We start from the raw sequence: 21,378 nt of genomic DNA, 5'->3' as shown, positions 1-21,378 counted from the left end.
TCCTATAGGACAAAAAATCCCAATTCCATAGCATATAAAAAGCCTTTCCTGATGATAGTCTTCTCTACTTTCTACTGGCTTTTGAGAGCCAGTCGAGCATATTTTTTCCCAGCTTTGAGTTTAATGATGTCTTGGAAGTTTGAAATCAGCCATGTTGGGCATGTTTACACTATAGAAATTGGCGTGCTGAAAATCAGGGTTCCTGTAACCCCACCCCAAAAAGCTGGTTGTTAAAATTTTACCAGCTCATCACTGCTTTCTCTCACATTTTCCACACTGAAATGTTAGACATACTCTACTGAAATGTTAGACAACTTGAACTTTCTAGAACATGGCCTTTCAGAAGCTGTTCCTTCTACTTATAATATTTTTGTCTTATTAACCATGCATATTTCTATTACCCTTCAAGTCTCAATTGAAACATCACTCTCTCTGTGAATGCTCTCCCATCCACTCCAAGAAGAGTGGGTCTCTTCCTTCCCTGTTACCGCTACACATCATTGGTGTGATATTTAATGATTGTGTTTTGCTACATGTAATAACCTGAATTGCTTATGTACTTACATGGTGTTTTTCCCCATCATACTGTGAACCCCTTCTTGTCAAGGACCATTTCTCTGTCATCTTTGGGTCTCTATTAGCCTATCATAGTGCCTGGCATATAGTAAACACTCAATAATTGTTTCTTCAATGAATAAATGGGAGGATGAATGAATAAACCCATTGGAGGGGAATATTCAGAACAAAGAGCTTGGAGCAATACTGAAATGTCTCATTTTGGAGGGCATTTAATGCCAGATTTGGACTTCATCTTATAGTAAATGGAGAACCACTGAAGTTTTTCTGACAAGGGAAGTGACCTGAAACAAACCTTGTTTAGGATGGTTAGTCTGACAGTAGTGTTCAGAGGGGAATGAGAGAAGAGGAATCAGAGGAAAGAACTCTGGTCAAGGGGGTCAGAAATTGAATAGGTGAAAAGGTAGAGTCAGGAGGTGGGCTCAGCAGAGGCACACCTACCGGTCATTGGCATCCTGGGATGAGTATGGGGGAGAATTAATGTGATAGTGAGAAGCCCAGAAATAATAAGGAGTATTTGGTTTGCTTGCCTTGAAGAATAGAAAATGTAAGGATACATGATGGCTCTCTTCAAATCTTTGACAACTACTCCCAGGGGAACAGAAATTAGCCAATTTATTTCTGTATTCTGAGTTGCCCAGAGGTCAGATCTAAGACAAATATAAGGAAGACTCTTTTTTATCCATTAGACATGTCTAAAAATGGAGCAAGCTGCCTAAAGAAGTAGTGAGTACCTTGTCACAGGAAATGATCAAGCAGGGCAATTGGTAGGGTATGTTACAGAGGGAATCCAAGAATTAAACCAGGTAATTTTTCTGGCACTTAAGATTCTGTTATTTTCTGCTGGATTCTGTCCCAGTGAGTTTGAGATAACAGTGCAACTTTCAGATGCAGTGTCCAGGAGCTGGAGTTCCTGGACATAAAGCCGAGGAGACCTCTCAGGGACAAAACTGTACTCTGAGTGTTGAGTGCCCAAGCCCAGTACTGTTTACATTATACCATAGTTATCCCAAAGAAAACAGCCAGTGCCAAAAAGTGGCAGTGCTGTATTGAGTCATCTCTGACTTCTCGAACCCCAGGAGAGTGTCAAGAGGCCATGAAGAAAATGCCCCACAGCAGCTTTCCTTCCCCTTCTTAGCTTCAGAAGGTGACCTCACTGTGTTTTCATCCAACAATAGGGTGTTCCTCAAGTTCTCTTTTCTCCAGCACAGCATTTCTTCTGCCTTTACACCCTCAAAGGCCCTCTGTCTTGCTGTGACATAGCCCTCCGCATGTGTTCTTGGTCCCATTTCCCTTCTCCCCCTTCTGGGATATTCCTCCATCTCTCTTGGTACCCAATCTTTGCTTTTTATTGGTTCTAAACATTTATAATTATTTTTATCCTAGAACAAAAAAAGTCCCTGAAATTACTAGTCAGCCTCTATTCACTCAGATTTGTAAAGTGGATGCTCTATTCTTGTTGCCCTTGACCTTGGCCACATCCTTGCACCTCACTCCTTTCTTACAGTCCAACTTCGACCCCCAAGATGCTTTTCGGAAAGACAACCATGTAACACAGCAGAAACAGGATATTATTTGAGATCAGAAGGCTTGGATCAGTTTCTGGATCAGCCACTTACTATCCGAACCTCGCTTTCTTCATCACATTTGTTATGAGCATCAGATGAGCTAAGAGATGAGGAAGACGTTTTCTACCCATGAACTGAAAAACACTGTACAGATGTTAGTGAAACTGCTGTCACAGAGATGATCAGTGACGTCTTTCACCACCTGCTTCAAGGGCCGTTGCTTGGTTCTGCATCTCATATTGTCTTGGCCACATTTGAACTTGCTGTGCCTTCCTTTGTGAAACTCTTTACTTCCATGGTTTCCTTTTCATTTGTTTCTAAGAAATTAACATCTCATTTCCAGTTTCCTCTCTGCATCCTCCTTCTGCCCCAACATCCAGATTCCTATAAGTTGTCTTCCCTTTTCTGCTGTTCCTCCTTTACTTCCAAGTAAGGGAATAATCATCCTTCCATGGATTCAACTATCTCTTCTGGATGCATAACCAATTCACATTTCTCTCCCAAGTTTTGGTCCCGGATTTAAAACCCTGCTGGATTTCTCCTCTGGTTTTCCTGCCAGGATCTCAAATTCTTTATTGTTTTCACAAGATAAATCAATGCATCTTTGTAGAGCCTCTGACAAAGTGGTTTGAAAAGGCCAGAGACTGAAATATTATTGGCCGGCCCTGCAAAGGAGTGCACTTATCATCAGGGCCCATCTCCCAAATGCCAATCAGAGAGAACAATTCCTTTTATGTAAACTTCATGTTGTAAATTATAGTATCTGCATGCCAAGTAGAGGATGGTAATATTCACTCCCATGAGTCTCTGGGTATTGCTAAAGCATTTTATGAATTGACAACTGTCCTATATTATCCATCTCTCTGGGTTCTAGATTCTTGGTTTTGGAAACTGCCAATGGCCAAAGTCTATAAGCTGAGTTCTGGGGTCCTTCCCAAACCCTCCTTGATGGGTAAACAAGGTGATCATCAAAAGAGTAATAAGACCAATTCTTATCAGATTTCTTTTTCCTTGTCTGAACCAAGAGAAACCACCCATCTAGTCCAACTGGCCCAGAAATTCTGTCCTTTTAATATTTTGAGTTGTATTAAACTATAAAAAATCTTTTCTTTATATGATAGCAAATATATGTGATCTATCTGTGTTTCCCTCTACTGGTCTCTTTAATGTATGTTAGTGGCAGATGTTTAATAAATGTTAGTTTTCTTTCCCTATTTCCCTTTTCTCTATCAGACTGCCAGAGCCATGAGTGGAGGGACTTAGTACTTCTCATTTTTGTACCCCTAATGCCATGCCTTATTCATCCATCCATACACACACACACACACACACACACACACACACACACACACACACAGTTAAACTGAACCTATTAAAGTAAGTATAAAATATCTATATGGGTGGTGTGGGAATATCCAATTTTTAAATAGTAACAAGAAGGATAAGGTATGATGCCTTTTGCATTGACTGGTGGGGCGTATTATCCATATAATGTATCATGGTTGTGTCTGAATGTAGCACTTCTGATCCCCAACCTGTAGCTCCAGAGAACCTTCTCTAGTCTCATCATCTTGTGTCTAACCCCTTAGCATTGACCAGGACCCATTCCCTACTTGCCCCTCAGTATGGCCAGGTAACTGGCAAACGGCGGTATGCTGGTGGCAGCTCTCACAGGCTAGTGAGGATCCATTGTACACATCTCTTCCCAAGTCTGCATTAAGGGATATCACGTTGGCAATTTTAAACTGGCAATGTGGGAGTATTTACACCATGGTAACTGGCAACCACTGCAAATCAGGGCTTTCTTTTCCCCCAGAAAGCTGGCTGTAAAACATTTACCGCCACACCATTGTTGTCAACATTATTCCTTGTTTATCTCTTTGCATGACTGGCTTCTTCTAATCCATAAATTTCAGCTCAAATATCACCTTTTCTGAGAGATATTTTTATCCCAAGTTACCCCCACTCCCTTCACTTTCTATTATATCATCCACTCTTCCCTTCAGAGGGTATATTTCAATCTGTAACTATCTTGTGCATGTATTTTGTGTACTGGTTTATTGTTCATCTTCCTCCCTAGAAACCTTATCTTGTCTCATTCACTGCTGTATTCTCAGCGTCTAGTACAGGCTCGGGCACATAGTTGGTGCTTCAAAAATATCTACCTGAAGAATAAATAAAAACAATAAATGATTCTAACATCTCAGGCATCAAAGATGCAAAATACAATAGTTTGTATACTTGTGTCTCCTACTACATTCTGAGTGTTTTGAGATTGATTTTCAGCATATTCCCAGGACCTAGCACAGTGCCTGGAACATAGCGGCGGATCATTAAATTTTTAAGATGAATAAATGTAACATTAGAGACCAGCCAACTCATGTAAGTTTCCCTGTAACACCCCAGAGAACTCTATTCCTTCACCTTCATCAACAACATAAAAACACTACTGTTTTCTTCTGAGAAAGCAAAACCTCAAGGCAGGAGTTTGTCCCCACTAGCACTGCTGGAAAGACAGGAGTGGCATCAATTTATCTCATCCAACCTGTATTTTTCTTCTCTGACTGGGTCAGAGCAATTCATTATGTTACCCTTAGGCAAGTCCCCAAATGGGAATAAGAAAGGCCATGGCCCCGTCTCTTCCAGTGGGCTGCAGCAGAGATAGCTTTCCTTGCATGGATGAATAGCTGTAAGCCACCTTTGCCCCAGCCTCCTGGAGAAGGCAAAAGAAGTTTTCTAAATGTTTTCCTGCCATGCGGATCACTGAATTATGCATGAGGCCAAACCTAGGGAACAGCAAATCATTGTGGGATGGAGGGGCACGGTTCATCCAGAAAGGGAAATCGAAACCTTACTTGCCGCCTCCTCAGGATGGCTTCCCTCAGTTGATAAGTAGTGTTATATTATTCCACATCTTTAATAGATTATCGATGCATTTGGCAATGATATAATCCTGGTGTCAGGAGTAATTCTTTCTTTTTAGTATGCTGCACTTACTACACTCAGGCAAGGCAGCTTGGACACAGGGCCTGGCTGATCCAGCTCAAATCAATTAGATCCAGGACTTCGCTGGGCATTGATGGGCAGGATGAAAAAAAGATGCATATTCATGATTTGCCTCAAAAGCAAGAGAGACCATGAGACAGTGAGTCTACAGGAGTCTTCTGGTGATACAGGTGAGAAGGCCTCTTTCTTTCATCTTTGCATGGAAGATGCCAAGTACCTTGCCACCATGGCCATAGTACTCAATATAGGGCTGTGCCATCCACCAGTGGCAAGCGGTGCTGCTCTCAGCTGAAAAAATGGAAAGGATCATCTTCATCTCAGTTGGTACTGCATTCCCAGCAGTGTTTTCTCCCCTGTCTCAGTTCTTTTCCAATGCGTAGTCGTGCTTCTGGCCCAGAGGACTCCAGTCATTTCATAAGGCAGAAGTTCCTCTAAATACCCCAAATTACACACTCAGGAGTAGAGTAGGGATGGATGTGGAATCTTTGGATATGGATCTTGGGCAGACGACAAAATCCTTAAACTGAGCAGAGAGGGCCGCTGAGGTCAGCTGCTTGCATCTCAGGAAATTCCAGCAAACCTTGAAGAGCAGAGGAGGAGCAGCCTAGTTAGAGATCTACCAGCCAGGCTTTATATTATTCAGAAAAGCATGATCTTGCAATAAAAAATTCTTTTTCTGGAAAGTCACAACCTTCCCACTCACCTCCTGTATAGTGGAATGAGTGTTGGAATTGAAGCAAAAGAAAAAAAAAATGATATGAGTTGAGTATTGGATTGGCCATTTTTCAAAGCTATGTGACCTTGGTTGCTTAGTCTCTCTTAACATTATTTATTCCACCAGTCAAATGGGAACAATTATAGATATTCTACACTACTCACAGTTTTGTGAGGGACAAATAAATAAAATGAGATGATACAAATAGAAGCCATTTGTAGCCAAGTGCTATATGAACTTCAGGGACATTTGATCTGCCAGCACCCTTCCCTTCTTCTAGGAAGTGTCCTCTTCTTCTTGGAAATGTTTCTTTCCTAAAAGGAACCATGTGGTTTAAATAAAGGCTGCCATGTTGTTACTCCATGTATGGGTATCTTTCCAAAGCCAGGCGTCATGGCCACCCCTGTCATAGCTGTCATCATTGAATGGGATGGCTCTGAGGTGGGCATCTAAACTCCAGTGAGGCATTCAGAGCCATTCCCCAAGGGTTTCCATCTTGCTATGAGAAGAGTGTGAAGCAGTTCTCTCTAGGGGTGGAAGCTGAGAGATGGGAGGCATGGAGGTTGTTGGTCGTTCTGTTCCCTAATGCATGGAGGAAGCCTGCTGCTGAGGGAGAAAATGAAGCTGCACAGAGAGAAAATGAAGAACAGACAGAGATGAAACACAGAGTTACTGTGATATGTCTGGTTCAGATTTTCCTGTGGGTCCAAATGAATCCTTTCTTGTCCTATGGTTTGGAAGGATATTATTTCAGCATCTTTCAAATACTTTCCTCTTTTTGCCTAAGCCACTTTCAATTTTATGTCTGTCACTTACAACCAAAAGAAGCTCCACAGAGGGGCAGCCATTCATTTTCTTGGTTCTTAGTTCCAGGTTGGCCGTGGATCTCACATCCTGATGTCTCTGCCTTGCTATTCACAGAACTCATTCTCCAAGTCCATTGCACTTGCCTTGTCTTTATTCACACTATGTGAGCTTTTCCCATGTTCCAGGGACCCTCCCAAGCTTCTGGGTCTGCATATAATCTAAGGAAGACATTTGGATGTTATCCTGAGGAAACTCACTCAAGCACCATGCCTATAAAAGCATTCGGTTAGAAGGCCAAGTCCACTTATTTATTCTGATGCATCTAATTATTTGTTTTATTTTCTATAGCATGCATTTATGTAGAAATTGTCAAATATTTTGTGGAATGGGATATTCCACAAATATCCCATTTTTAGGTTATAACTAACTAAAAATTGCTGAGCTTTTACTGTCAGCTGAGAACTACTGGGAAAAAACAAAAATAAGACATGCCCTGCCCTTGAAATGTGTATAGTCTTGCTGAGCAAACAACGAAAAGCTAGAGAACAAGTCAGAAAAATAAAACCTGGCAAATTATGAGACACAGATAAGTGTTTCAAACAATGACAGAAGGGAAGTCTTTGATAGACTAGGGTGTTTAGGGTAGAATTCCTACGAGGTGTAATCTATTGGAATTGTTTTGTTAGACCAACAGAGTATTTAATAGTTTAAAACTTGGTGCTTATTACTTAAAACCAGATTTCATATGTTTTAAAAACGTGTGTTTCTGGGCCGGGCGCGGTGGCTCATGCTTGTAATCCCAGCACTTTGGGAGGCCAAGGCGGGTAGATCACGAGGTCGGGAGTTCAAGACTAGCCTGGCCAAGATGGTGAAACCCTGTCTCTACTAAAAATACAAAAATTATCTGGGCGTGGTGGTAGGTGCCTGTAATCCCAGCTACTTGAGAGGCTGAGCCAGAGTGTTGCTTGGACCCGTGAGGCGGAGGTTGCAGTGAGCCAAGATGGCATCACTGCACTCCAGCCTGGGTGACAGAGCGAGACTCCATCTCAAAACAAACAAAACATGTGTTTCTGGTTTCTTTTAATAAGAAAGAAATACTAACCAGCTGGGATAATAATAATAACCACAATAACCAGCTGGGATGGAGTAGCTGCTCCCTTCTTCCGCCTGAGTGGGAACGCTCCAGTTACCTGACTGGCTTCATACCTTTGGGTTCCCCGGGCTGGTTCCCAAAAGCATTTGAGTTTGCTACCTGAGGCCCAAGTTGGAGCTCAGAAGGTCCCAGCTCCCCAGCAGCGGCAAGGAGGAACTTTAGGACCGACACCTATCTAAGGTTGATGCCTACCTTGACAAGCATCCAATTCATTATTTTAAAAGTGTCATTGAAAAGCATACCCCACGCTGGCAGGTCTAGGCTGCATTCACCCACCACGCGACAGGTGAACTGAAGTCAGGGACAGGCTTCTCTGTAGGAACACAGAGGTAGAGTAAGCCTTCCTCAAGTCATCAGCTACCCAACACCCACCACTCTGAGCCTCAGATTTTCTTCAGAGCCTCTTCCTTCTTCTTCTTCTTCTTTTTAATGTCCACATTTTTTTTTCACTTTGTTGCATTTGAATGCAGATGATACAGAATGAAATTCCTTTGGCGGCTGTATGTGCGGGAGTGCGCAAAAGTATTTATGAATCCTAAATGAAGCTGGCTGCAGAGCCAAGGAGCTCCAACAGAGCGCCGGCGTGTGTGCCCGCCGGAGTCTGATCTCTTACATGGGAAGCTGCGTTTGATATCTCATTTGTTGGCTGTGTTCCTCGCAAATCCGCGCGCTGTTTAACCCACTTTGCCACAGCAGAAAGAGACGCAGAAGAGGCTCGCTGGGCATGGAGAAAGCGGTCCCACAGCAGTGCCCTTTAATGGTCAGAAAACAAAGAAAGCCATGGGGCATGTGGGAGGTGCTGCCACCCTCTGGCTGGGTGTAGCACCGCATCTTGCTGGACCAAGGGAGTTCCCCCATCCCTTGGCGCGGGGGGCCTCCCTGTCTCTATACCTCTCTGAGGTCCCAGAATTGCAGGTGAATCTGGACCGGGTTGGCTTTTATTGGGGCTCTTAGAAAAATCTGTGCTTTCCTTCTTTCTGGTTTCATAAGAAACTTCTCTTAGGCAAACCAAGACCCCCCTCCAACCTTGGCCTAGGAGAGACACAGCATGTAGCTGTAGCTGAATCCGCCTCTTTCTGCTAGATATTCAGCCCACGCATGACAAAGACTTTGGCAAAATGCTAGCAATCAGAAACCTGCTCTTCATACACATAAAAGAGTCGGTACATAGGTCTCCCCAATAATGATAGTCTACATGCATTAGCATGTATTTTCTTGAGAAGTGAACTACCAGAGTTAAGTTCCTAAAAGCAATTCATTCTATTTACAGCTTTTCTGAAGCCCCCGAGAGGGAATCATCTTGGAGCACTGCAGATACCACACTGAAAATAGTGAAAAACATTCAATTTAGAAACAATTTTATCTTGATTTATCTTTTTTTTTTTCCTTTGTGAGTCAGCCCACTGCTTCTGCTCCTTCTCTTACCTAAAGGTGGTTCCCTGCATGCCTCCTCCCCAGGTCATGAGGACAGGGATGGTGGTGTATCCCCACAGTGTGGCCAGGGTGGCCAAGAAGGATACCCGATCTTGCCTCCTGGTGGGAACGCGTCATTCTCAGAACTGCAGAAGGATGAAGAGGGAGCCGGAAAACAGAAGCTGCACCAGGTGCAGCAGCAGCACTATTGTTTGCTACAATACACAGATTATTCTCCAGGAGGTAACTACAGCTCTTTAAAACACTGACAATGTGAATGTCATGTCCTATTACCCCATCCTCTGGGCTAATAATAAGATTTTGTAACCATGTCAACAGCAAGAGAAAGAGAGCAAGAAAGTATCCCTTTGATTACATAAAGTGCCCAGGTACCTAGTACAGCCTTGTAAATCACTCAGCTCACAGGTATGTGCTGCCTAAAAAAGGCATGAGGTGAGGTCAGGCCTTGCATCTCCAGCAAAGCCAAGGGTGCACCTGCAATCAGGGCTAGGTAAGTAGTAAGCACCTACTGTGTGCCCACAACCATGTTCGGAATCAGAAGCAAACAGAAAGACCAGGTGCAGTGGCTCATGCCTGTAATTCCAGCACTTTGGGAGGCCGAGGCGGGTGGATCACTTGAGACCAGGAGTTCAAGACAAGCCTAGGCAACCTGGTGAAACCCCGTCTCTACAAAAAATACAAAAATCAGCCAGGCATCGTGGTGCATGCCTATAGTCCTTGCTACTTGGGAGACTGAGGCAGGAAGATTGCTTGAACCCCAGAGGCAGAGGTTGCAGTGAGCTGAGATCGTACCATTTGTACCACTCCAGACTGGGTGACAGAGCAAGACTCCGTTAAAAAAAAAAAGAAAAGAAAAAAAAAGCAAGCAAGAAAACCAGATAAATAAATAATAAAAATTCTGCTTCTGAGAGAAGTTAACAATTAGGTTAGAGATAAGCCCAAGTGTGGGTTGTAAATACACTGGATTTAGACTCAAAAGACAGAAATCGAGATTCTCCCTCTTCCCTTAGCTGTGTGCTCTTGATGAGACAGTTTGTCTCCCTGAGCTTCGGGCTTCTCAGCTGCAAAATATGGGTGATAATACCTAGTCCTACAAGCCTCACAAACTTCTCATGAGGATGAAATAAAAAATGTAGTCGTTTCTAAATCAATAGTGCAGTCCTTTTAAAACAGACAAAATTGTATGTGAAACTCTAAACTGAAACACAGATCAAGAGCTGAGCTGCTGTAGTTAGAGGGGGCAGGGACATAAGCGTGAGGCTTATGTCCTGAGGGTGAGGCACGTCCTGGCCCTGGGGGCGCCCAGGAGTACCCTATAGCTCTGAGCAGCATCATTTGAGGACCAGAGAGGAAATGCTTTGAAATAATGTATTATTATAATTATCAAGAATAATACAAACTGGCCATTCATGGAGGTAATTGTAGAAATGGAGAGAAGGGAGAGATCAATGTGAGCTTCAGTGCTTAAATAGTAGTAGGACCCATGCTGCTCCTTAAAGAATAGCAAGCATCTGGGTAGGCAGAGAGGAGTAGAGAGAGGATTCCAGTGGGGGCATGGACGTGAACAATGGCATGGACATGAGATGAGAACTCATGTGTGCTCTTCAGGGACAAAGAAAGAGCCAACCTTGTGAGAGCAGAGCCTGTGTGTACTGTGGTGGTGAGGTGTGGATGTGCTTAAGGCTGACATCTTTAGGGTCAATGTGATTCACACTGGGACCCCACAGGCAGGTACTATGGGAAGACTGAACCAGGTAGGAGCAGGCTGGTGGGTGTCTGATTCTATTGTAGCTGGGCTAATTCTTGGCTTGAACTCCACCTGTTTATTGGAGTCAAATTTCCTTCATCAAGGGCCATTTACTCTACTAATGATGATCCTTTGCTTTGGACTCTGTGATTCCTAATTGCCGTCTCACAGCTCTCCATGTGTTCTGCTCGCCTCTGTCACTAACTGATGTAGATGGAGGTGTTCGCCCCCAGCCTCTATGGAAGCATCCCCCTGAAAGTCGGTTTACTCAAAATTTCAAGCCTTTCTATACCCCGCATGGGGAACACCCACTGAGGTGCCTCTTTAGGTCCTTGTGCCCCTGGGAAGGGCTGTCCGGCCCAGCCTTCTCTGTTGAATCCCCTCAGTCCCCAAGGATGACTGACCTTCTCTGCTTGTCTCAGAACACCTTGTTGTCTTGTCCTCTTTGAAATGCCTGACAGCAGCAAAGGCTTGGGTCTAAAAGCAAAATAATGAAATCAAATGAAAGCTCCCCAATTTCTCAACCGCTTGTCCTTGGTCCGGTGTGGTGCACGGCATGCATTATTCAGAGAGAAGCAGCTGTATTACCTGGAGCAGAAATTCTATTTTTCAGGCACCAGTCTGGAGGGATGGCTGGAGTGGAGCTGATGGCCCTGCCCAGGAGCCTGGGAGTGCTTGGGGGTGGAGGAGAGTCCAGCTTTTGCATTGCATTTGAGGAGGTCATCAAAGTAGCTGCCTAGTCAAGAGAAAGGTCACTTTAGTAAGTGAGCCCAGTTTGAGAGAAGGAAAGCCCAGACAGACCAGGCATCTATGAAGGGAGCCAGCAGGAAAGATTACAGGAGAAAGTATGCAGACTGTCTGGATGAAGGGGCTCCTAGTTGTTTAGAAGACTTCAGATACATGGCCTGTACTGCGAATCATCCCCCACGAATGCATCAAATACATGAAGATAATATTAATAGGACATAGAATATCTTCTAAGTAAGAATGCTATGAAAATCCATGTGGGTGTGTATGGAGTGAGAAGGACAGGGTTAGATTCATGGTGGTGGATTGTACTGTTGTTCTACGATATTCACTTTTTCCCCTTGAGAGCATTGTGCATCCGTGTGGCTTCCCTGTGGCTTGTGGTGGCCTTTAGAAAATGGAGTACATAGCCGGGCGTGGTGCCTCATGGCTGTAACCCCAGCACTTTGGGAAGCCAAGGTGGGCGGATTATGAGGTCAGGAGATCGAGACCATCCTGGCCAACACGATGAAACCCCATCTCTACTAAAATACAAAAATTAGCCAGGCATGGTGGTGGGTGCCTATAATCCCAGCTACTCGGGAGGCTGAGGCAGGGGAATCTCTTGAACCTGGGAGATGGATGTTGCAGTGAGCTGAGATTGCGCCACTGCACTCCAGCCTGGCAACAGAGCAAGACTCCATCTCAAACAAACAAACAAGAAAATGGACTATATTCCATGCCCCCACCTCCTGCCCCTGTGTGCCAGCTCCCCACACCCCCATCAAGCTTGACCATGTGACTTACTTGGATTCATGGAATATGAGTCAGTTCAGAAGCTACAAGGAGTATGGCGTGTTCAGTCAGTTCTCTTGCTCAGTTCTTTCTATTGTCAGACCAGCAGGTCCCAAATTAGGGGCTGTCCTTTCGGCCTAAGTCCCTGAATGAGAAGACTCGTGAAGTGCATCTGCAGCTGCCAACATGCTCTATGAACAAGAAATAAATGCTTGTAAGATATAAGCCGCTAAGATTTTAGGGGTTGTTTGTTACCATAGCAAAACTGGCTGATATAGTTAATGTCAATCAATGATGAGGAAATTAATCACGTCTGCCTTGAGTTAAGCTTTTTTAAACTTGATTTGTTTATTTAAGTGACTGTTGTCATCTTCACTTGGGGTGAATAGCATTGATAAATAAGAGGGGCTGTTTGCTTTAATGAATCCATGGGGGAGTGTTGTTGATTTTTACAGACTCCACATATTAGAATTTGACAAGTCCTATGGCTAGGCCTCTAGCTGGGTTTCCCTTCATTAGTGTTTGACAAGGTCTAAACGTAGCACAGACTTGGCCATTTTCTGCCCTCAACCTGTGGAGAACACATTCCCACAAGCTCTTCCCTGGAATCCTACCTACTTTGTGTGGACAGCCTTCTTCAACTCCAATTCAGTGACTATTTAATTAAGCCCTCAGTATGCCCTGGGTCTTGGGAGTGTATCTCCATTATCTCATTTGGTCCTCCCAACAATAATAATAGGTGTTATTGTTGCCGTAGTTCATTTAGGTTGCTATAACACATGCCATTGATTGGGTAGCTTATAAACAACAAAATATATTTATCAAAGTTCTGGAGTCTGGAAGTCTAACATCAAGGCAGATTTGGGGTGTGGGGAAGGCTCGTTTCCTGCTTCATAGATGGTGCCTTCTTGTTGTGACTTCACGTGGCGGGAGGGGCTATCCAACTTATTGGGGATTCTTTTGCAAGGACACTAATGGCAATCATAAGGGCTCTACTCTCATAACTTCATCACCCCCCCAAGGGCCCCATCTCCTAATACCATCCCCTTGGGAGCTCGCATTTCAACATGTGAATTTTGGAGGGACATGAAGATTCAGGCCATAGCGATTGTTACATAGCTTTTGAAGAAATCAAGGGTCCCAAGGGTCACTCAAGGGCACAAAACTGGTAAAGGGAGATAAAGACGTCGACCTAGGTTTCTTTATTCTTAGCCTAGCGCTGTCATCACCACACCAAGCTACATGGATCGAAGGTGATCTGTGTCAGCTTAGCATCTAGGGTCAAATTTGCCAAAGGCTCGGGGACATGGGTTCATGGGCTTGTGGTAGGAAGGTGGGGTGGAAGACAAGACCCTTTGTACTTTATACATTTATATTACAATGTATATTTTATTGCCCAACATAAATTCATTTAAATTCTATTCCTAGGACAGGCAGTCCAACAAGCTACAAGACTGAACTCTAGGTAGGTCCCACCTTTTTGGGTGGGACTTCTGTGTCCTCTTGGAAGAAAAGCATTAGTGAAATTAAAAATAGTTACCTCTGGAAGACAGCCAGTCTCTGAGGGGACTGTAATGTCTGAAGAACATTCCCACTCTCAATTCTCTGAGTGTGGCAAGGGTGTTGTATTAACAACAACAACAACAACAACAACAATAGAACAATAGCTTTGGTGTCAAATATTTTACAAAATGCTTTCATATAAATTGCCCCTCTGCTGCTTGAGAAGGCCACCAAGAGCCGCTTAAATATACACTGTTGCCAGGCTGTTGATTGCCATCTGTCTGGGGCTCAAGGACTCCAGGAGCAATGATATTGGACTCCCCCTACTGCTGGGGTACAGATAGGCAGAGGCAAAGAGGCAGGCAATAAAGAGGTGAGCTTGTCCTTGCGTTCTTGTTAGGAAGGATTGAAAGATCCTCTCCATGAGCCTAAAAGAAGAGTGTTGGGTGGAAAACTCTATCAGTACAAATGTCACTAAGGCCTGGGTATTAGAGGCTTACTCTCAACATACTGGTGACGATGTGCTGGTTCTATTGCATGAAGTCAGAGACACCTTATGCTGACCCCAGGACTCCTCCGGCCCCTCTCAGATAGAAATCAGTGAGGGGCAGGCCTAGCAGAACTTAATGGAGTCATCTCATGTCTCTCTTGCCTCCAGAAAAATAAAATGTCTCCTCGATAGGCTGGGGAGCCCAGCAGCAACTGAAGAGGCCTTTCCCTGTCCCTTGTACCATCAACTGACTGAACTATAGATTTGCCCTGGCTTCTTATAGGGACTTAGGGAGAAAAAGCAGTAGTTCTCGGTTTGCCTGTATATGACTCTCATACAATTGCAGCTCTCGGGAAGGTTTTGTGGGATCCACTATTTTCTCCCTAGCCAGCTGAATTACAAACCCATCTCCTTTAGAACAAAGGGGTCCCAGCAAGAGAGTGTGGATGACCCAGCACACGCTCAAGTTCATCACTAAGAAAAGTAACTCCAACACGCAGCCATGGGATGGAAGTAACATCTATCTGAGAAGGGTCAGCATGTTCCCTGGAGTCTGGCCTCAGGTCCTGCAAAGGGAAGGGTTTGGGAATGGACTCTGGAACAGCCGGATCTCCCCACTCAGTGCAAATGAGAGAAAATGGGGTGGAACATCTTGCTCTTCCTGGGAGCTTTCTGAATTGAAGCACACAGCCTGGAATGTTCCCCTAGAGTGATGCTGAGGGCCTGAAGAAATGCATGGGTCATACTGACTGTGTGCTAGCCCCTCTCCTTGGTTTTTCTGGACTGGGGGCCCACCCTGTCCCCTTGTGCTAGGTTCTGAGTACATCTCCTTCTAAGCTTTGTTACCCTGACATCTGCATTCTGGCTCACCACTGCAGACTAACATGGTCAACAGAAATGAGGCACACTCTTGAAGAGTTACGATTCTTTCTTCGTGTAAGCTGGTTGAGATCAAGCAGAGAATCACACATAGACCTGGTTTGTGAGTGTCTCACATTCTGAAAGCCTCAGGCTCTGAATCCTAATCCCTTTCCTTTTCACCCTCTTGTTTCCCTGGAATCCTGGGGAGTAAACAGGTAGCTGCCTGTTATACTGTCCCCTCCGGCCTGCTCCCCCTGGGGAACCCCAGCTCTGCCATACCCAAGCCTCAAGCTCTCTTCTGAGGGTTTCTTATGCATGGGTCTCTGTGCCAAACCCACCCCAGGCCTAACCTATCCTCTCACGATAGCTATGGGACCAGGAGCAGGCCTCAGACCCCAAGGTAGCCAATTTCCAGCCTGCCAGTGGTCTGTATGGTGGTCAGGCTTTTAAACCTTCCCAGTGAGTGGTGGCCAGTTTCAGATGATGACTAGCCACATCTGTCGTGCTCTCCCTCAGAAGTCTGAATGTAAGAGGTACAGAGATTTGGCTGCTGAGTTCCTTGGTGATGGTAGAAGCCAGAGAAGCAAACGCTGAGAGTTGCCAGGCTCTTCTGTGGAGGGATTCTAGGTCAGGGACAAGGCCTGCTGCTGGGGGCATGATCTGCTGACCTTGTCTCAAAAGCTGGTTGGCCCCTGAGCGGCTCCCAGCCCTGTCTTTTCATCAGGCTGCATTCCTGTGTTCTTGCAACAATCTCAGCAGCCTGAGTACGTTTCTTTTTTCTTGGACCTAAAACTCAAACAGAGAGCATCGTTGAGAAACCTGGATTTAGAAGGAAGAGCAAAAACAACTCATCAGAGCTTTCTTGGGCTCCCGCCAGTCTACTTCTTTTTTGCGCCCCCATGACATAATCTGGAGCCTGTCTGAGCAACCCATCTGGGTCAGGTTGAGGGGTGCCTCTGGCCCTGCCTTGAAAGCAATGATCTGTGGGAGGTTTGGAGGACAGCAGGAGAAGAGGCCTTGCCCCTGCTGTTGTGTAAGGCCAGTTGGGTGGCCAGTAGGGTGGGAAGGGCTCCAATCCAAGAAGACGTCCCTTTCCCCTTCTCCAGCCACTCCAAGCAGAGGAAGGGGAGAGGTGGGAGAGCAAAGTGAGGATGGTGAGAGTTGGGGTGGGTGTGGTGGATGGGAGAAGGGAATAGGATCGCAACCTCCCCAGGTCTCTGGCTCTTGGCTTGGGCCCAGTCAGACAGTGGGGAGATGCATTGAGTGGGTGCCCAATGTCTGGGCTGTTCTTCTTGCCTCTAATTTTGGCTTCTAGTCTGATGTCCTCACTTCACCCTCTCTGCAGCCAGAGCTGAGTCTCCCACTCCCCCGGGAAGAAAGGAGCTTTGTCTGCCCAGAAGTCTAGCATGCACAGCAAATGGAGAGATAGGAGTTTTGAAGCCCACCTCTTTCAGGAAGCTTTCTCTGCTTAATTGCAGCAGGACGCTCTTTATTCTAAGTTGTACCACCAGGGAATGTGAGTTGGACTGCCCGACCAGGAGGACAGGAGCCCTGTCAGACTTGCTTAGTGACTATCCTGAATGCTTAACACAACGTTTAGTCCAGGGAAGGGACTCACTAAATACTCATGGAAGGAAGAAAGGAAGAAATAGTTTCTTTTTTAAAGCCAAAGTGCTTTTATTTTAAATGAAATGATACACAACTTCCAGTACATACAGATAGATAGCAATGAACTGTGATGAAGGGATGGGAGCGGGTCCATGACTCTGCATCTGGGCTCCCTTTGTTTCTCTGCAACTCTCTCTAAAGAATCTCTGCATCCTTTGAAATTCAGAGCCAAACCCACCCATTTTCCAAATAAACTGAGGTCCCCAAAGGAAAAGTGGTCTGTCTAAGCCAGAACAGGCACCCAGGCTATTGTATATGTGCTCTGTGGAGACAGTGAATTCACACATGGTAGGTGCACAGAAGCGTTGGATGAATGAAGCATTGGAGGGAGGCGGCAGGAGAGGGGGCGTTGTTGATTCCCAGGCTGTGTGGGCCTGGCAAGAGTCATGAGCAACACCCGTGAGGACGGATGCCACACCAGAATATTCCCCAAGTCATTTTGTGTATTTAAGTCTTAATTCATCTCCTCTAAATCTCTCCCGCTACATTAATGTGACGACTTTGACAGAAAGATGAATAACATTATTAAAGAAGCTTGTGTGCAAATTTCACTCATAAAAGTCTCTCATCCACTCACGTGCTCTGCAATGCCCACTCCATGTTTGTTTCTGTCGACTTCCGAAGTGTCTGCTGCGCTGGGCCTCAGGTTGCCAGAGGAAGTACGTGGGAGGGTCAGAGGGAGGAGGATGCATTTCACACCCACTCTTAAATCTTTCCCTTTCATTAAGAAAATAAATACATCGTTTGAACCAAGAGTCTCCAGGAGTGCCAAGATTCAGGCTGGAGAGAAGGAGAAGGCAACACAAAGCCTGTTTCAAGAAAAGCCTCCAGTGGGTGCACGGAATGGGAAGCACACACAGCAAGTAACTAGGGAGGGTGTCCTCCTCGGTGACCCACGACTCAGGACAGGAGGGACCCTAGCTACAAAGTCATCATCTGGTGATTCCTCCCAACTGAAGCTTTTCAAAATGCTGGCACAGGCCCAGCTGGAGACAGCTCTGGAAGCTGCCATCATATCCTGTTTCTCCTCCCAGAGCCCTGCTTGGCCTCGCTGGCTGGGGATTTATGCCCCTCTTTGTCAAGCCTCCCTGATGAATCGCATCCAGGATGGCAGCGAAGTCAATGGTATTCATCTCACCGAGACCTCAACCTTCTCCTTTAAATCATTGCTCATGTTGGCAGCCGTTTGTTCGCTCGTGACAGCCTGGCCCGGGCCTGGCTGCTCCATTAGTGAGCCTCCCAGCCGGAGAAGAGCCTGCAGGGCTTGGCAGGGGCTAGAGGAGCCTCTGCAACCTTCTCCTCAAATGCCATCCCTTCTTTACCTGGCCAAGCTTCCATTTGGTCACCTGAAGTCTGAGAATCTAACCCTAGATCCCCAAAGGATCCCCCTGTCAGGCACACCTCTCACCTATCACTTACTGTATTATATAAAAAGTATCTGTTGATATTACCAGGTTATTAATGCTTCTAGGCCATGGACGTGCATGCTTCCTCTCAGTATTCCCAATGCCTAGTGGAGTGCTTGGCTCATAATAGGTACTCAGTGGCTGTTTGATAAACAAACTGTTTAAATTGTGGAGTGGATACAACTTCTTCGGAAAACTACTTGGCAGTCTCTGCTGAAGCTAACCATACCTATGCTGTATGACTCACTGGAGTTTATATCCAACAAAAATGAGTGCTTGTGTCTATCAAAGACATGTACAAGAATGTTCATGGCAACCTTATTCCTATAGGCCTAAACTAAAAATTGCCGAAATGTCTATCAACAGTAAAATAGGCAAATAAATTACAGGCATGTTTATTCAATGATTCGATTGCATTTGTGTTAATGCAGCAATGAAAAAGGACAAAGTACTATTCATACAATATGGATGAATTTAACATTTAAAATGTCAAACAAAAGATGGCAGATACAAAAGGGTATGTAGTGTATGATTACATTTATATGAAATTCCAAGACATGCAGAAGTTATCTATGATAATTAGAGGTCAGAATGGTTATCTTGGAGGAGTGGATGGTGGTGGTAGTTATTGACTGGGAGGAGATATGAGGAAGCCCTCTAGGGTATTGGAAATGTTCTAAATTTTGATCTGGGTGGTAGTTATACAGGTGTATACAGATGTAAAAATTCACTGGGCTATATACTTATTACCTGTATACTTTACTGCATGTAAGTTAAACCTTATTAAAAATGGTAAAGAAAATCTGAAATGGTTCTCATTCATTTTGTAATCTGTGCCTCAATGTAGTCTCACGCTACTGCATATCTAAAACCAGACAGAATTATTACATTGAGTTGTTTCTATGTTTTAGATTATAAAAACAATTGATACATTGCATGTGCATTTTTTTACTCAAGAGAATGCCCTCTAGAAATTTTAAGCATATCGCCCCCTGCTTCCCAACATCCTGAGTGCAAATCATCACATTTGAGAATATTTACTTCTTAGAACAAAAGAGATTCATTGCTTCCCAGGACCATGTCTCATTACAGTGAGACTGTAGGTACTAAGAAGAATTAGTAGCTCATAAAGATACGGGAGTTGGGAGGGGTAGGAAGCTGTCATAGCGGAGAAGCAAAGGGGGTTTGTGTCCAAGAACCTCAGCATCCTTAAGAGGTCTGAATTCAAGGTCTTTCTCAAGAAGAGCAAGGGGTATAAAGCATCCCTTACTTTATCTCAGCTTAGTTCCCTGAAAACTAAGCCGTGTGTGCCTTGTGAATTCAGATGCTCCTAAATATACATGGGGCTGAGAGCTCGAACCACTGCAATCAGTTTGGGTGAAGACAGGAGCTATGTGGGAACAAAGGGGACAAGGTATCAAAGCCAGGTCCAAAGACAAGGGCTGGCACTCAGGAATGGTAATAAATGGAGCAACAGAGCTGCCAACAGCTCCTTGGCCTTAAAGCTTCAGCCTGGGTGCAAAATTCAAAAATCTCAAGAAAGAGATCTGATTGGCCCAGGTTGAGTCAGTTGACTGTCCCTAGACCTATCTAGGCTGAGACCAGAGAGGAAGACCCGGTATTTTAAATGACTGCTCCTGCATTAAACATGGGGACGGTGGATGCTAGGTGCTAGTGAATGAGCAGTGTCCTTAAAGGCAGGGCTGGTCAGAGACAATACAATAAATAGCCTTTATAAGAAACCTAGAAAGCAAGTGGTTCTTTCTTCAATCTACAGTTGTAGGCAGAATTGGATAAACATGATTTTCTCCTAACACTGTGACCATAAGATACCTATACTTGGTTGATGTAACCTATATATTAGCTTCTGTTATGGTGAGAGTTTGTTCATAGTTTGACCTTGTTTTGTTTCCTAGTTCTTCAGTCTGTTTGCCATTTGGCACCCTGATACCTCAATCTTGTTATTTTGACAATTTCTTGCCTGGATCCAGCATTCATTTACTTCAATCAACTCCTAGTTGTTGGGTCTACAGTCCAAACTCAAGGGTATGACGGTAGAAACTTGACTGCATATTGTTGAGTTGCTGATACCATCTTGGTAGGTGAGGAGTTTCTTCTTGGGTAACCCATTTAACCTCTTTGAGTCTTATTTATCTTCAGGTACAAATCAAATAATATAAAATTCTATCTGCCTTCTTCATTACATCCCTTCATTTGATCCTCACAACAAATCTATGAGATGGGCAGATATTTGCTATTACAACTCTTTTCTCACAGTTGAAGAAAATGAGACCGAGAGAGGTCAAACAAGTTGCTCAAAGTTATAGATACCAGAGGTAAGTGGTAGATCTGGGATTCAAATTCAGGTCTTTTGATTACAAATCCTCTATTTGCCGAAAGATGGAAGGTTGAGCCAACCAAGAGACTTGTCAGATTCCTTCCAGATTTAAAATCTATGATTCTATAGAAAATAACGATATTAAGGTAATATTAGCTAACATTTATTCAGTGTTTGCTATGTTACAGGCACAATTCTAAGCATTCTATACATGTAGCTCATTTTATTCACATAATAACCTCATGCTGTACATACTATAATTATGACCGTTTTATGGATGAGAAAACCAAGTCATAAAGAACCAATTACCTTGCCCAAGGTCAAATAGTGAATAAGAGGTAGATCTAGAATTCTAATGCAGACTTTCTGGCTTCAGAACCTGGGTTCCTAACCCCTACTGCCTCCTAGGGTGACAAGAGGTGGACAAGGGAAACTTCCTTTAGAACTCTCAAAACAATAGGGACTGTCTGCTCTGTGTCCCTGGGATTACATAGCAGAGCCTCAATGAAGGTTTGACAAATCCTACCAAGGGGATCCAGGGCCCCATGGGAGGGTGATATAGCACTAAACACCTCCAATAATTAG

At 44.5% G+C, this 21,378-nt stretch overlaps 2 protein-coding genes across 11 annotated transcripts in view; one reads left to right on the top strand and one right to left on the bottom strand.

Moving 5' to 3' along the window:
* Positions 1 to 21,378, top strand: part of LOC129479692 (uncharacterized) — a 317,480-nt gene that overhangs the window by 91,046 nt on the left and 205,056 nt on the right. Inside the window, exons 3-4 of one of the 9 annotated variants that reach the window (XM_055273227.2) lie at positions 9,284 to 9,481; positions 17,778 to 19,461. The exons of 7 other annotated variants lie outside the window; for them this stretch is intronic. In XM_055273227.2, coding sequence (XP_055129202.1) covers positions 9,284 to 9,481; positions 17,778 to 18,494 — 915 coding nt within the window. In that variant the 3' untranslated portion in view covers positions 18,495 to 19,461. Of the gene's footprint in view, positions 1 to 9,283; positions 9,482 to 17,777; positions 19,462 to 21,378 lie in introns of those variants that run through there. One more of the 9 variants, XR_010119797.1, reaches the window with a different exon arrangement.
* The window catches only part of LOC129479696 (uncharacterized), an 88,461-nt gene that overhangs the window by 965 nt on the left and 66,118 nt on the right, over positions 1 to 21,378 (bottom strand). For both annotated transcript variants that reach the window (XR_010119799.1, XR_008656763.1), the window contains 3 exons: positions 12,540 to 12,718; positions 11,595 to 11,742; positions 11,411 to 11,483 (listed from right to left, as the gene is read on the bottom strand). The gene's annotated coding sequence lies outside the window, so the exon portion shown is untranslated. The remainder of the gene's footprint in view (positions 1 to 11,410; positions 11,484 to 11,594; positions 11,743 to 12,539; positions 12,719 to 21,378) is intronic.

The sequence above is a fragment of the Symphalangus syndactylus genome, chromosome 3 (genome assembly GCF_028878055.3).
Source record: "Symphalangus syndactylus isolate Jambi chromosome 3, NHGRI_mSymSyn1-v2.1_pri, whole genome shotgun sequence".
NCBI classification, from domain to species: Eukaryota; Metazoa; Chordata; class Mammalia; order Primates; family Hylobatidae; genus Symphalangus; species Symphalangus syndactylus.
Note: the sequence above shows the minus strand (reverse complement) of the source record. Positions and strands in the feature narration are given on the sequence as shown.